Raw genomic sequence first — 17,906 nt, 5'->3', positions numbered from 1 at the left:
ATAGTGCTCTGTGAACACAAATTAGTTAGCAAAACTCAGTTAAATGACGAAAAATTAGGTGTTTATTTACTTATGACCACTCAGTGTACATTTCTACGTACATAAAACTACGCTGAACTTCGAAACAGTCCCAATGTGACAACTATTTAAAACTTAATAAATACTTAAACAGTCGTACTTGACGAATATCTGTGAAACAAACAGAAAGCAGCAAAACGTATTTATCATAACATAGAAATATTAATATCTAGTGAGTATTGCATACGTCTGTTGAGTAGATGGTTTAACTCCTATGTTCTAGGTTGGAGCAGACCTAAAAAAGAATGGTTAACTCCTGTTTGTTACATTGTAGAGCACAGGATCCAACATAAAATCTTACTTCGTTGAAGAGCATGTGCTCCTGAAATTCTTTGCTGAAAACAGTAAAGATAAGAAAACGCGAGCACATTCTAGCAACAATGGAGACATTAGAGGATGATGAGATCCCTCACATTTTTTACCACAAGTCATACAGAAGTGTATAACATTGAGAGAGACAATAGATGTCCTTGTTTGAAAAGAACAAGGTAAAGTTGATAGAGATCAACAATAAGATTGAGTATTGCGTCATCTGTCAGAATAAAACAAAAGTGTATCAGAAAAGTTGCAGTTTTTGTTTTAATAAAAGCAAGTATCTGAAAGAAAGTCGAACAAGAGAAGAATTTGTAATGTGTTGTGAAACTCATGTCTAGCAGTACAGTGAGAGGAAGATCGTATAATCGCAACAGCGTAGCGTGAAGTTGTTGTATGACTTGCTCCCGAATCTACACAAAGGAAAAATTTGAACCTTTGGCAGAAGACGGTTCAAACGATACAGACTATACCAGAATTTACTCTGTGGCTTGTATCAAAGACATTGAGAGCGAAGAAGTTGTTATGAGGACTGAGACACTAATATTTTCAGGGACGTATCCAGAATTTTCAAAAAGGGGGGAAAAGAAAGAAATGGATATCACAGAGTCTCACCCAAGGTCGGAGAGTCTGAAAGAGGGCTTACCTTCCTCTCAGAATTTGCAAACTTTTGAAGTTTGAAATCTCTCTTAAGGCCAATTCCTAAGACTTAACATTGATTTTTGATGGTCACTCCCATCTGCAAATTAGCAATAAGAAATCCGAATGACCAATACTTTCTGCAATCATAGAGAACATCTTTTCCTTCATTTACGGAGCTGACTGTTAGGTTCAGTTCCGAAAACATGGCTTTTGTATGAAATTATCTACAGTTGAGTATAAAGGTAAATATTCCAATAATAAACAATTATTACTGTATTAATTTTGTGGAAAATTTTGCCAGGGTCTCCTTGATATATTGTTTGTTTGTTGATCTCGTGTTAGACAAAAATGTCTGTCGGGTTTGTAGTGTCTTAGTTTTGAAGTTCTGTTACATTTCAACCAAACGTTTGAACTTTTTGATACACACAAGGGATTAAAGAATATTGTTTTTATTTAAAACGTAAATTTAGTAATTCATTCTTAAAGTTATAAATATATGTGTATATATATATATATTATGCCCAAATTTGAAAATACATGATAGCAAGTTTAACATTAGTTGGAAAAATAGCAAGACTGCAAAAAATAATGCAACATACATTGCTTATACTAGCATAAAAACCCGCAAAGGCCCTTTCGTGATTCAAAGAGGTCCTAATGTACCGATCAAGCTATTTTATTAACCCCAATTATTTATGTAGCTACTTCAAGTGTGGTCCGCACTCGAAAACGAAACCCGTTAGTACCTACTCCCGTGGTATCTGAGCACGTGTGCCACGTTTAATCCTGCTAGCTTGTGAGTGGGGGTACGAACACAGTTATAAACATGGCGCCCTTGGGATTCCGAGTGGGGTCAGGAATATAAATATGATCCCAGATTCGGGCTTAGCGATTCTCAAAACCTACCCCTAGATCACCGTCATACCTAGGTGACTTTTTGGGAACGTTTTAGCCCCCCATTGTTAGGGAATACTCCATATAGATAATCCCCCCCCCCCTGATACCCCAAAGTCTCCATTCAAGTTTGGTCCTGCTAGTTTCAAAACTCTTCGAGAAATTCGTGGATACACAAACAAACAAATAAATGCACACACAGTGTGAATTGATATTTGATTTATAGAAACAAAGATTAGGCTTCAAGAAAAGAATTAAAGAGTTACTGTGAAATCTCGTAATTTCTTTTAGTTAGCTAAATTTTATATTTGTTCTTTTAATCTCATTGTTGATTACTTTGAGAACTAGGACAAACAACTGTTTCTATTTACAAATATTTAGAATGTCGAACTTGAAGCACTGCATACAGTTCTAATTTAATTTGATTTGTCTTCATTAGAATAAGTAAATACTTACCCCAGCCGACAAGCAAGTAGCTATGTATTTTAAATATATCAATGGAGAAGGTTTTCACCACCAGAACGTACAGGTAGAGGCCTTCAACAAACATCCAAAAGAAATTGGTGCCCATTAAGTAAGTCAAGAAGATCGTCAAAACACAAGCCGCCTGCAAAAAAATGATAGATAATGATTAGTCTTAGTACTCTAAAGAAAATGGTGAAATTTTCTTCACAAAATCATTTTGGAAATAGACAACTACAGTAGTCCTTGACTTCTGGCTTAGCTCTTAGTAGCCATTAGAAACAACTACACTAGTCCTTGACTTCTGGTTTTGCTCTTAGTAACAATTAGAAACAAACTACACTAGTCTTTGACTTCTGGCTTAGCTCTTAGTAGTCATTACAAACAACTACACTAGTCCTTGACTTCTGGCTCAACTCTTAGTAGTCATTACAAACAAGTACACTAGTCCTTGACTTCTGGCTTAGCTCTTAGTAACAATTAGAAACAAACTACACTAGTCTTTGACTTCTGGCTTAGCTCTTAGTAGTCATTTCAAACAACTACACTAGTCCTTGACTTCTGGCTCAACTCTTAGTAGTCATTACAAACAACTACACTAGTCCTTGACTTCTGGCTCAACTCTTAGTAGTTAGTAGAAACAATTACATTAGTCCTTGACTTGTGATTTAGTTCTTAGTAGTTATTATAAACAACTACACTAGTCTCTGGCTTCTGACTCAGCTTTCAGTAGCCAGTAGAAACAACTACACTAGCCCTTGACTTCTGACTCAGTTCTTAGTAGCCACTAGTATTTGACTTCTGACTCAGTTTTTAGTAGCTACTAGAAACGTGTCTCAATAGTAGTTAGATATAACTACACTTGTTTTTGACATTATAAGCCACATTTGTGCAGTCTTTTGATCAAAGTCATTTCTTCCTAACTACTAAACTAAGAAAATAATGCGTTGAAAGTTCTTTGTGGACGATTTGGCGATATCAAAATAAGAATTCATAGTGTCTTTGTGACTGATATTACAAATAATTAAACATGAACTACAAAAGATATTTTTTGTAAGCTTGTCTTATGAAATAAGAATTCATAGTGCCTTTGTGGCTGATATTATAATTAATTATACATGAACTACCAAAGATCTTTCTTGTATGCTTAACTTACTCATCTCTTCAAAATATGCTTCAAATTGTATAAACAAGTTAGTTTCACTACTAAGAAACTGTCGAAAAAAAAAGCTTTTTTTACACATATAAAGAGAGAGAGAACACCCAGCTAGACGAACACAAAATATAAATCGAGAGATCTCTTTCAATATTAATGATAAATCACTGAAAAATATAAAAGTTTAGCTTTGTGGAAAAAGTAATAATAACAGTAAACAAGAGATGTGACATAAATACATATTACTACACAAGTAATAACACTATGTAAAAAGGTGTCCAAAGTGGCGAAAGTAAATAAAATAGCTAAACGTATCATTAGATATATCATATGGTAGTTTTCTATAGAAAGCTGAGCAGATTTTCAAAATTAAAAAAAGAAAAATTAAAAGTTAGATATTCTCAGTTCTTTTCTTGTGATTTTTCTTGAATAACGTGCTTATAGAAAAGCAACACGCATAAGCGGTGTACAAATAATTCTTGTGGATAATGTGTAACCAAAACAGAAACTAAATAGTTTAAAAAGTGTTAATTTTGCGTTTTCGGTTGCCAACACACTTAAAAGTACCCGTTAGAAATATGCTTAGGAATGATCATTTTCGTCAAATTTGTGGATCATGTTTCAGACGCTGCTTTTTATAATAACTAACGAGTGTTATCATTGGATGGATGACTTCAGAAAAACTGTGTATTTTCACAGACGACGACGACTTTATAGGGATCTGGGATGGTTAGATTTGATATTCCACCTCTTCCTCCCTCCATGCACTGGTAATTTGTTGCACTATTAAGCGTTGAACATAGCATAAATGAAGGCGTTGTTATCACTATTAGCCTCACAAAGTAGCATTTAGAAAATATAATACATCCATGCGTGCTATAGCGGACGCCAACTTTCATTCTAGCATGAGACACGCTAGGAACACCAGCCGATTAATGTTTTCAGGTTACTTCAGAGGACATTATTATAATGTGTCTATAATATAGATAGAGAGAGGGACATTATTTACTAACTCACCTTCACGACGAGCTTCATATAAAGGCCTGGCTTATAAATGCTTTACATGTATATATATTTATAAGTGTGAGTGTTATACATTCAAACACACATATTTACATAAAGAATTAAACAGGTGGATTCTATGGTATATATATATATATGTTTTACTACAATAATTTAATATTCTTTAATCGATCTAATAAAATTACGTTTATGAGGAGAATGGGTTTATTAGATTCAAAAATTTATGATTGTCGCTCACCTACAGAACCTATTCAGTAAAAACCGTAAATCTTGAGTTAAGGCAAGTAAGCTTTACCCTGGTAATATGCTATAGCTTTTACTATATATTTTAATTAATGAACAGGAGTTTTCTAGTATTTTTCAGTGTATCCTTGCACCGATATTGTTTATTTTATGTTTTGGGTATAATTTCCAAGCCACTGCCTGCTAACATTCAACGACACTGTTTCCATGGGAACAAGAAAAATATGACGTCCTCTCTTTTTTTTCTACGAAACAATTTCGTTTTGCTTTTGTTCGTTTTTAAACACAAAGATACACAATGGGCTGTCTGCGCTTTGTCCACCGCGGGTATCTAACCCAGATTTTTAGCTTTATAAGCTCTCAAGATTCCCACCGAGCTACCGGGAGGTTTAAGAAATATGACTGAATATTTGGACAACAAATTTCAAAGTAGAAAAGTAACTATGAAAAAATTATTAAGAAGGAAATTCGTGTCGTGAATTTAAAATACTAATTATACCAAAATTTTATTTTCGCTTAGTGGCCTTCTATCGTTTAACCAATAAGTACTTAAAATTAGAGAAACTTCAATATCGCATAGATGAAAAGAAGCTCATGCTTCCTATTTTGAATTATATTACAATATCAAACAACATCCGAACTTTGATATATTGTTGGATGTAGGTTAAATAATGTTGAATGTCATGAGAATAATATATATATATGTCAAATAACTCCGAATAACAACCGATCGATATCTTCAGGAGAAACTTTAGCTTATATAGATATCCTGGATGATGTCTACCAAATCCATCAAACAGCTTAAATATCCTGGAAATTATAACTCTTTGAATATAACTTCTGATAAATAGTTTTAGAAGAAATTGAAGTTTGGAGAGATATACTGGATATTATAAGGAAAAGATATAAAGAGGCTACACAAAAAGGTTTGGGATTAATTTTGATGAAATATTTTCATATACTTCGATTTTAATAAATATTCCTCACGGGTACGTTTGAAAGTATAAAACATTGGCTGTTTGGAGCAGTCGTAAATAAAAAAAAATGTTTGATAATCAATAAAAGTGCTTTAAAATATTATACAACAATTTGACACGATAAGAAGTATTGTATTATACATACAAAAACAAATAAAAACATACAAAATACAAATTAAATTGTTTGCTGTACACTACAAAATCTGAAGTCACACAATTAATAATAATGATACTTCAAATAATAACCAGTGTACACATTATACAGACACACAAAATTTACTAACAGCGTGATGTTTAGAATTTGCCAAAAATTTTTAGTCTTTCGTTTTGGTTGGTAAATCTAGTTTACTCTGTAGAAAAAGACTAAATAAAAATAGTTTGGGAGGCAATGATATTCGGGCACCTGATTGAAGTACTGCAACACGTCCCCCACCACCGCGGTTACGATGTCAGATCAGTTTTGTTATTTTCGGAAAAAACTGATTTTCAAAGTTGTAGATAGTTAATATTAAAGATGAACAAACTTAGTGAAGTTGAATACAATCTTTATTATGAAACAAACAAAAAGAAAATGTAGCGTACATACTTGCACAGACAGAATCACAGTCGGTTCTATTGGAATGTGATTAGCTCCGCGGGTTTCTTTCTCTCGGAATAGACTTCTACCAAATTAAACACGATGATCTTAAAGTGTCGTTACTCGAAGAACTCCAGATTAAACTGAACTAAGAAATAACCTTGTGGCTGTCATTCTCTCACAGCATTTGTCGACTGTTACATTTAGACAATGTCAACTCGGCCAGAAAAGGACACTACAAAGTTAATCCTTTCAACACGGATGCTATATGTTACTGCAATATCCTCTCTGGTAGAAGAGACATTATCTACTACAGAGAACAAAAAACAAAACAAATATGACAATGCAACCTCAACGACTTTTTGGACCATATGTTTGTGCTAAAAGCTGCATACATACTAAACAACGAAAAACTTCTATACAACTAAAGGAGAAAGAAAACATGTGATACCCCTGCATATCATACAATCATAGCACAAAAAACAATGAAAATTCATAACGACAGCATGATCTTTAAAAAAATGGTTTTTCTTATCTTCAAAAACAACTTAAACTGAAGACGATGTTGGCTCATTCAGTTAAAACCAAGATGTTTTGTAAATAAAAAATTCTCCGTCAGAGTTAGTTTGATGCTAGAGTTAACTCATTTCCATATGAAGTGCATCTATTGAGGTTTTCGAAGTTTCTTGCTAGTGAGGATAGTTTTGAGAAAGGAAAGAGCGAAAATTGTTTTCTGTATTTGACTCAAAACAAAGAAACAAAAACTTTAAGCTAATAATATATAGTTTTACCATGTGCTTGTGTTCAACATGAGGCTTCTCCTACTCTACCAACAACCAATATATAAGCTGAAGAGATTTCGTTTATATTCTCATACGCTTCTGTGATTCTCAAGGCTATCGTCAAGTTTGTGTATTTGATCATTTAAAAAAATGGCGAATTATCTGAAGTATGAAATATGTCGAGCTTATAACACATTCCTTACACCAGAGCTACATGTAAAGGAGTAATTTTAAAGCAGAGAATAAGTTGCTTAAGTCAGTCTTCACAGAAGCAAAAGTAAAGAAAATATATAATAAAAAAATGACAAATATATTACGGATCTTTTTCTATCGTCTTTCTGATCCACAAATGTCGATTTCTTTAGTTTCTTTTCTTTCTATTTTTCTGCCCTTCTTTAATCCACCCAATCTGCCATATAAGGCTCATCTCTATTCCTGCTGCTACGCTGATAGATTAAAACTTTAATCTTCTCGTGTAATTTCATCTCACAAGTCTTGCTATAGCTACTCACCTTGGTCCCTGCTACGGTAGGGTTGATTTGAAGTTGAAGTTTAGCTGTCACTATCCACGTCAAATCCAACAAAATGTACGTAATAAAAAGATTGGTGTGGATGGTGTTACGTAGACAGCGGAGATCTCTGTGAAACAGATATGGGACATTACTAATGTTAATGCTGTACTAGGTTAGTACTGAAATAAGTGATTCAAAATAGCAGTAAAGAGAAAATGAACATATTCAAAAGATCCCTTGTATCTGAACAGGTAATCACCGAAACAACTTCACAAAGCACAGAGTTTGAAAGAGCGGACGACATGAAACAATGACATTGTTATAGTATTTCATTAAACTTTCGGCTATTGCTCATAATATATGTTCTCAGATAATTACAAAAAAAGTCTACTGCCTATCCACAAAACCTAATCACTTATAATTATTTACACGTTTACCATTTTAGAAGAATTGTTTTAATAGGAGCAAACGATAGCATTGTCAATACTTGGCTTGATAATAATTTAAATTCACTATCAGCTTAATTAAAGAAACAATGAAAACTAAAGATATGTAGAACGGTAATATAAACACAAAAATAATACCTCAAACTTTCAGTGTAAGAAAGAAACCTGTATTTGTTTTACGTTAATAAGAGAGATAATAAAAATTGAAACTGTGATCATTATTATAAAAATAATCGATATTAAAAGTATGTGATTTGAGAATAAACTTCAATAAAAGCAAATACTTTTAGTTAGTAAACTTATTATTTCTTTCTATAGAGACTTAATTTCGAAATGTTTATTAAAATGTAAAATAAATAATTTACCAATATGAGACTTCTCCAACTTTCAAGCGCATTACGTCTAATTAATATAAATGGAAAAGATTAATCCCTAAATAAAAAATAAAGAAATGTCTTACTAAATGTGTTACTAATGATTTAAGGAGGAAAATTCGATATAAATTACGTTCTTCGGTAGGAGTGTACAAAATGTTTTAGCATTATGTTTTACAAAAACTATCGTAATTAGTTATTAGTGAAATTTCTTATTTAAAGAATATAGTACTGGGATAGAAGCAAGATAATCTGATAGTAATAAGTAGGAATAAGCTTTGAATGTGAAGTGCATGCCTATAAAGTTAAAGTAATTGTCTACTGTGCATTGTAGTTCTCCTAGTGTAGTTATTTTCGTATTCCAGGTCACTTACTTGAAATAAAGGAATATGCTGAGCGCAGCTAATAGTGCAATAAGCGACACTCCATAGCCGACATAATACACAGTTGTTGCTTCTTTTACATCCCAAAGTACCTATATAGATTAAAATAAAGAGGTGTGAGTGGACATGGAATCACATAGTATCTGCAGAAACAGGTAGGTGAGGAATGTGAATAGATAAGCATCAAAGGGGTACATATATAGAAACAAGCATGTAAGGAACCATAGAACACCTGTAGAGATAAGCTTCTAAAGAATGTGAATAGATAAGCATCAAAGAGTACATATATAGAAACAAGCATGTAAGGAACCATAGAACACCTGTAGAGATAAGCTTCTAAAGAATGTGAATAGATAAGCATCAAAGGGTACATATATAGAAACAAGCATGTAAGGAACCATAGAACACCTGTAGAGATAAGCTTCTAAAGAATGTGAATAAACACAGAACTACGAGTACCTGTATGGATAAATCTGTTAGGAGTGTTGTTGAACGCAGAACTACGAGTACCTGTAGGAATAAGTCTATAAGAAATGTAAGTGAACACACAACTACGAGTACCTGTAGGAATAAGTCTATAAGAAATGTAAGTGAACACACAACTACTAGTACCTTTAGGGATACGGTAAGGAACGTGCTTGAACACAACACTAAATACTTCTAGGGATAAGTCTGTAAGGAGTGTGACTGAAAACAGAACTGCAAGTACCTGTAGATATTAATATGACTGAATGTTGAACTGCAAGTACCTGTAGATATTAATATGACTGAATGTTGAACTGCAAGTACCTGTAGATATTAATATGACTGAATGTTGAACTGCAAGTACCAGTAGGGATAACACTGTAAGAAACCATAAAACACTAATAAAGAGATACAAAACTATCTGTAGAGTTGAAAAGTCATAGCAGTCAAAGATATCTAAAAGTATATAATACAGACACATATGCAAATTTGAAACAAAGTATTTAATTATTTTAGCTGTATGAAAACACACCGGCTGTAGCTTTTGGAGTTATAAGTGAATAAAACTTACGTGTTACTCAAAACTATATTTCCTAACAACGTTGATATTAGCAGTGTATCAATAACAAAAATTGAAAATAGAAAGAAACATCTCGGAAGGATATATATATATATATATATATTCATAAGGTATAAGCTATACACTTTTAATTATATCTAAGTTTTGTTTGTTTGTAGTTGAGCACAAAGCTACACAATGGGCTATCTGTGCTCTGCCCACCACGGGTATCGAAAACCGGATTCTAGCGTTATAAGTCCGCAGACATTCCGCTGTGCCACCGGGGGGGGGGCTATATATTCAAGTTAACGATACGTTTTCTTAAGCTTTATTTCTAGAGGCATTTTTGCGCTAGGGCGCTAGTTATTAGTCTTATGCGATTTCAGTTGCCCAAAGGGAAATTATAATCAAAGTACTAATACGTAATTTTCAACCACATTTTTCATAATTTCCTTTTTTTTTTTTATACGACGCAAACAACATTTTTCAGGTTTCCAAGACTAAGAAATCAAACCCGAAGTTGTTAGATAAATTATTTTCCGGAGCATTAGAGCATTCATGAAAAATGGCTTCTCAACTCAACACTGAATCTTAGTTGTTTGAAATAGGAGAACACGAAGTTTGTTATTTAATTGTATTTTGCGCAAAACTACGCGAGACTGTCTGAGCTAGTCGTCCCTAATTTTAATATAATTAACTAGAAGGTGAAAAAATTCGTTTTTTTTTTAATTTGCGGGGATGTGTTTGTTTGTTTGTTTGTTTCTTTGCAATTAAGCACAAAGCTACACAATGGGCTATCTGTGCTCTGCCTACAACGGGTATCGAAGCCCACTTTCTAGCGTTGTAAGTCCGCAAACATACCGCTGTGTCACTGGGGGCAATTTGCGGGGATCAAACTAATTGTATTTGCTATTTTAAGACATAACTACTGCAATTATACCGAAAAGTAAAAAAGTAAATAATGCGAGTTTGACCCTTTTAATAATTATGGGAATAAATTTTTACACTTTAGAACAGATAATTCCAAGATAATCCTTTCGACTATTCAGTCGATCCTGGATAGATATCTTGTTTCTTAGCTAGAGTACGAAAATAGTATTTTTTGCAAATACGACAATTAGAGTTTAAAAACCTCTATTTTACAAAAAAAATTATTCGAAACGTAAGATATAATTATCTTAAATAACTCGAGGACAATTAATTATCAATAATTTTAGAAAATTGAAATGACCATTACAAGTTTTAGAAATCTTAGAAAATTTTCTAGTCGATTGTTTCTGTAGGATCGGAGTATGAACAGGTTGCAAACACTTTTCAGTTTGATATTCGGGGCGGGCGTTGTTGAAAAGATAGCGTGCTCGGACTGGGAAGTCGAGAGTTCCTGATTGGCGTCCCATTGTCCATAAACGCGCTGTGCTCTTTGGAGACGTGGGTTTGGTCAAACAAGAGTAACGCAAACGTTGGCTGTAAGCGCTGTTGACTGTCTGCCTCTACCTAGTCTATGAGCTCAAAATTAGAGACAGCGTTGCGCAGACTGTCCTTTGTGTAGCTTTAAGTAAAATTTATGAACCACAATTCATTAGTCATGTCTAGGTTAAAAATACTAGGTATTTTCGATCATAGGTTTTCAATAGGTGGAATAAATTGTCTAACAGCCATCGATTGAAATAATGATCAAAACGATTTGCCGTTATGCCAAATAATCATCTTAATTCTGCAATAGTTTGAATAATGAAGCTGTCCTTTCAGTTATACTATGCGTAACAATCAAAAATAACTTATACCCTTGTCAAGGAACATTTCAGTCCAAATCCTGTAAAAGGTCATTTAAAAATCGCGTTTCTGAAACCAGCACTAGTCTTGAAAAACGTATAAAGCTTCGGTAAAATTGGCCAATTGAATAAGTTATTTAAAGAAAGAAGTGACAATAAACGGCTAAAGCAGTGAATGGTTTGTGAGGTGATTTCAGAATATAAACACCTTGAGTAAAGTAAAAATATTAACAATATAATGAATACATCTAAAGCAATGAAAAATTTGTAAGGTGATTTCTGTATATCAACACCTTGAGGAATGTAAAAATATTAACAATATAATGAATACATCTAACGCAATGAAAAGTTTGTAAGGTGATTTCAGTAAGCACCACCTTCAGGAAAGTAAAAACATTAACAAAATAATCAATACATCTTTCAAAATAGTTACCACACCAGTCGACAAGCTTGCGTTAAAACAATAACCATAAATATGTGGTATTAAAATATTTTCCACATTGGTCACTTTACACATGGTAAAAATCACCATAGCGTTCAGAAATTGGTATCAAAATAATAACCATATCGGTCAATAATTGTTGTTATGGCATACCCACAATGATATGCAACTGTTTAAGAATGATTACTATATTATTTTATAAGCAGGCATCAATACTTAATTCTACTTTATTTTAGTTTTTGATTTGGGTCAGATATTTTGATAATATAATACTTTACAAACTGCACTAAATATCTAAAGCACCAAGTAAACATACGTAAACTATTGGTTTTCTTTTCATCTTTACGTTAATTTTTCAGGCTTCAAAACTTAACTTACAGGACTTACGCACAGGTAAAAACACTCTGAATAGAGAAGTTTTCCCTTTCTAATGTTTTCCTAAAATCTAGTTAAATAAATGCATTCAACTTGCATGTACAATGTTTACGATAAGCTGAAAATGCAATAAAATGAGAATATTCTTCTTAGCATTCACACACCTACACAAAGAAATATGGGTTGAAAACAAGAAGAAACACACAAATACAAATATATTACTCCTTAAAAAAAATTATTAAGACATCCTATATACTAACTTACCTTTAAGAATTCATCCTCAGTTAATAAATGTTTACAATTCGAATAGTCGGATCGATTTGCCCACGTTCCATTTTCATAACACAATCGGCTTGCGTTCTCTATGTAAAAGTTCATAAAATACAAAATTACAACACCAAAGCAATCTTGTATTACAGTGACATACCGAATCTATAAGAACATTTTGTTTGTTTTTAAGCATAAAAATGCCCAATGGGCTACATGTGTTGTGCCCGCCACTGGGATCGAACTTTAAAGTTTTAAGCCTTTAAGCTTACCGCTGAGCCATCAGCAAGCCATCATAAAGAACTTTTTTCAGATATTAGTGGAATAAAGTCATTGCTTACCTGAACTGGCTGGGCGCAACCTAGTGGTTAGTATGTCTAACGCATGAATCCGAGGATTCATTGTTCGTGTTGCGTTAATGCAATTACATTATCCGCACTTTCTGGCCGTGGATGCACTATAAGAGTGAGGATCAAATCCCACTGTTCTGTTTGGTCTGACAAATGTAGCACAAGAGTTAACGGTAAGTGCTGTTGACTAGCTGCTTTCCCTAAAGTCTGAAAGTTTCAAGTTAAAAAACGGCACTGCGTAAATAGCCTTGCATAGTTTTGCGCGAAAACGCTAAAAAAAAGGTTTACCTGAATGCACATGCACGATAAATATTGCAATATATCCTTATGGTAGACAAGTTCATCTACTTGAAAATTCTACATATGAGAAAAGCTGGTATTTTAAGAACTTAAAATCCATCGCCAACTTGAAAACTGATTCAATATAATTATTTTTAATGCTAACTTTTGAATAACGTCTAATCAGTATTGGTAATTATTTGTTTTTACACATTTCCTTTGTTTAACCATGCAAAGTTCAAGAACAGTTCAAATCTTGAGTTTATTTGTTTGTTTGTTTTAGAGCAAAGCTACATTTAGTTATCTGCTGTGTCCACCACGGGGAATCGTTTGTTTGTAGTTAAACACAAAGCAACATAATGGGCTATCTGTGCTCTGCCCATCACGGGTATCGAAAACCGGTTTCTAGCGTTGTAAGTCCGGAGAGATACCGCTGTGGCACTGGGGGGCACGGGGAACAGAACCCGGATTATTATCTTTGTAGTCCGCAAACTTACAGCTGTCCCACCGGGGTACGAACAGTTTAAAAGTTCACGTTTTAGATCAGGTTTAATCAGCTGAATTAAAGGGTTAAAAGGATTTAACAAGGTAATAAGTTTAGTATTTTTCAAATGGTGACACAATACAATTGTCTGATTAAACTAAAAATTCATATTTCTTAATACCTAAATTTCGTGTGTAACAACTAACAAGTCAGTCGATGTTTGTGTTTGTTTACCTTTCATTAAGCTCTAGATTCACAGTTTTTATGTTATGTTGCTAAGTATGAAACTTGCGTAGTAAATGTTTATTAAAGATTCGCCTGTTTTACTCATACCTTTATAAAAATGCAATTCAAATCATTGAAAGAAAGTATATACAATCATTACCCTAACTATAAACCCCGAATAGTTTTCTTTATCAAATTAATCCGAAACTCAAACCAACTAATGTCTACACCTAAGTTATTTCACATTCAAAGTAACTGGTTACTATATCAAACTAATCCTAAATTCAAAACAGTGTTCATCTATTAAAGTTATTCCAAACTTAAAGCAACCAGCAACTGCAGCAAACTAATTATAAAACTCAAAATAACTAGTTTCTGAGTAAAACTACTTTCAAAATAAAAAACACCTTCACTTATTCCTGTTTGTTAAAACGGAGTCTAAATGTAAATGATTATTACGTATATTGTTTTATCAAATGATCGAATGAAATTATATTATACAGAATAGAAAAACAAAGAAATGATTGATATTTCTTCGAATTATAAGGAACTTGGGAAATAAATAAGCGAAACGGCTATAGTCTCAGCTTGACAAGCATAAAAATAAATCCCCCGTAGAGCCGCTCTCTAACAAATTCTAGTGAGAGAAAAGCTTGAATCAAACAAAGTAATGATGATAAACTAAACTAAAATTTGGTTTGGCTTACATTTATCTTCCTATAGTAGAAGAAGGTTATCAATAACACCACGGGTTTGTGCTTTGTGTTTTTATCATCTATTATAAAAGTCTCTGTAGATCACTACAGTATGTGCTACTGTACTTGTCATAAGTTGTTGAAAAAGAGCACCTGTAATATTCTTTACTTGACCGGCAGGATTAGCTTTCAACAGAAGCTAGGAGAAAATCAAATCACACTTTCGTGTGTTGCTGGAGATAATGAAACGACTTACCATCAGATTGTGTGAGGTAAAACAAAGACTGAGTGAAGAAGAAACAATTAACAGGAGTGCTTATTTTTTCGGAGAACTAATATTTTTTTTTTCGAAAAACTTCCACGTGAGAGAAGGAAAATACTTTACAGAAATGCAAAACAAACAATTATAAAAACACATTTCAAACGCACATATATGAGGAAAGTTTGTTTGTTGAAAGTTAAGAACAAAGCTATACAATGGGCTGCCTGTGCTTTGCCCACTACGAGTATCGAAACTCGGTTTATAGCGTTGTAACTCTGCAGACATACTGCTGTGCCACTTCTAAAATAAATTTTTAGTCTCCTTTTTAGGCGAAAACATGTTATTCTAGGGCTTTCTAAATATAAAAATAGCAGTATCGCGTTCTTCCTAGACGACGTTGATCAGGTTTTTCGATATTTGTTTGTATCTATGGCAAAGCTTCTTTTAAGGATATTTGCTTCCATCCTTAATTTGAACTACGGTCCAATCAGCCAATCAACTGGCGTCTTCAAACATATATTACATTGAAAAGTGAGAAATTTATTGAAAGATTATAATGCGAACAGGTCATTGTTTGAAATTATGAGCAGGGAATTTTCGGTTAACAATCATTCCTCAACTAAGGGACGGCATGGCCAGGTGGATAGGGCGCTCGACTCGCAATCTGAGGGTCGCGGGTTCGAATCCCCGTCACACCAAACATGCTCGCCCTTTCAGCCGTGGTGGCGTTATAATGTGACGGTAAATTCGTTGGTAAAAGAGTAGCCCAAGAGTTGGCAGTGGGTGGTGATGACTAGCTGCCTTCCCTCTAGTCTTACACTGCTACATTAGGGACGGCTAGCGCAGATAGCCCTCGTGTAGATTGGCGCGAAATTCAAAAACAAACAATCCTCAACTAAGTAGGAGCGATATTCTTTAGAAACATAAAAAGTTACTTGGAACTAAATTCATATATTATTGTTTAGGGAAAAAATGCTTTATAATTTCTCTTTTGGTTATATTCGGAACATTCTTGAAAATTACAACTTTATTTGGATTTATTTAGAATTTTGTTGTTTTTGGCTTGTTCAATGTGTACAACATCTATTTAGAAATAGATCTTCACAGCCAGTCTGTCTTATGGTTAGTGTTATATTTACAGAGTATTTTGGTCCGTTATAGAATTGCTAATATTTTTTGTTTAATAGTTTATTGTTTTATTTAAAATTTGGAACCTCTTCCACATTTTTTTTCCTTAGATGCGATATATTATTTCAAATTAAAACTTGTGGTAATGTTTAAGTCAGATCCTTTAATGGAAACCTAATGTGGGCCATTAATGAACAAAGTGGTCGAAATTGTTATCAGTCCCAATGTGATGGAACCTGGTTCTTGATTCTTGGTATCACCAACCTGAAAGGTATTTACGTAGCACAGCAACTAAACAGCTAACTCAAAGATCTCAAGTCCCTCGCTAAAATTCAGGGTTCGATTCCATGTGGTGGACTCAGCAGATAGCCCAATGTGGCTTTGCTCTAAACAACCAAACCAAACCAGAAACCTCAAGATCCAGTCATAGCCATCAGTGACTTAGAACTACTGAACTGCAACCAGTCAGCAGCACTCGCCGCCGCCCAAACGACTCCTCATAACTGAAATGGCGGGACTGACTTCACGGTTATAGCGCTCCTACAACTGACACTGTGAAGCGTGTTTAGAGGTATTCTGTGTTTCACTCTTTAGACTTTTTCAATGAGCACTCAATCACGCTAACTTATCCTTTATCCCACATATTACCATCTAAAGAAAAATGCTTCTCTAGTTTAGGCGTCATATTTCATAAGTTTCATGCTTACAACATTCTTTTATGTTATATCGATTTTAATTATATTAGACTTACTGTTACAATTTATTTATTTGTTTACAAAAGGTAATGGAACGTCTAACGAATCGAGTTAATATAGTTCCTCCAAGAATAGCAATAATTTTTGCATCATGGTAATTTTCAAAAAGCAAACTTTGCCTGCTAATTCTTACGTTCTGTATTTAAAATTTGTGCTTTGTAGAAATTTTACGCTTACATTAAAAAATAGAAATTAAATGGATATTTCGAAATACGAATAAAAAACTGGCCATACTCACGAGATGTGTCATAGCGGATTCCCTTTAACTCGGAAAAACACGATATCTCAGCCTTAAAACCTGCTGGTGTTGGAGGCCAGCATGATACGCCGTCCCACGTGACATTACACTGTATTGGTTCTCCTAAACATCATAGAGAAGCATTGTTTTCAATAAAATTAAGTTAGTGTGTTTCTTCTTAGAATTATAAGGTGAAAAAACATTTACAACGCCCGTTCTTTAATAGGATCATATGTTCTTTTCGAGATTAAAAAGCGAAGTAACATTTAAACCACTTGCTGTTAAAGGGTAGAGTAGTAATTAAAAACTCTTACGGTCTATACTGTATTGGTTATCTAGAATTATAAAACTTATAAAAATATTAAAATTATGCAAAGTTACGTCTTTTATAAGGTACGATTACATTAACTCATTTTTCTGATAATGATTGTTTACCAAATAAAATTTCAATAAAACAAAACAAAAACGTTTATTTTAAGCTTAAAAGGAAGCTGGCAGAAAATAACCGCTAAAGTAATATTGTAAATGAAAAATACATTTGATGATAATTACTTATTAGGAAAACTGTGAGAATATTTATACATAACATGTTAACACTACATATATAACATACTATAGCTACTTCTATAATATGTTATCACTACTTCTATAAATATTACAGCTACTTCTATAATATGTTATCATTAATTCCACAAATATTACAGCTACTTCTATAATATGTTATCATTAATTCCACAAATATTACAGCT

The 17,906-nt window shown here is 33.4% G+C and overlaps 1 protein-coding gene across 1 annotated transcript in view; it reads right to left on the bottom strand.

The window, feature by feature from the left end:
• The window catches only part of LOC106458443 (diuretic hormone receptor-like), a 50,890-nt gene that overhangs the window by 27,162 nt on the left and 5,822 nt on the right, over window positions 1-17,906 (bottom strand). Inside the window, exons 2-6 of the mRNA XM_022384652.1 lie at window positions 17,158-17,280; window positions 12,739-12,836; window positions 8,853-8,953; window positions 7,659-7,785; window positions 2,383-2,533 (exon numbers count right to left, since the gene is read on the bottom strand). Coding sequence (XP_022240360.1) covers window positions 2,383-2,533; window positions 7,659-7,785; window positions 8,853-8,953; window positions 12,739-12,836; window positions 17,158-17,280 — 600 coding nt within the window. The remainder of the gene's footprint in view (window positions 1-2,382; window positions 2,534-7,658; window positions 7,786-8,852; window positions 8,954-12,738; window positions 12,837-17,157; window positions 17,281-17,906) is intronic.

Source organism: Limulus polyphemus, unplaced genomic scaffold (genome assembly GCF_000517525.1).
Source record: "Limulus polyphemus unplaced genomic scaffold, Limulus_polyphemus-2.1.2 Scaffold464, whole genome shotgun sequence".
In the NCBI taxonomy this organism is placed as follows: Eukaryota; Metazoa; Arthropoda; class Merostomata; order Xiphosura; family Limulidae; genus Limulus; species Limulus polyphemus.
The sequence above is the reverse complement of the archived record's forward strand: the minus strand, read 5'-3'. Positions and strand labels throughout refer to the sequence as shown.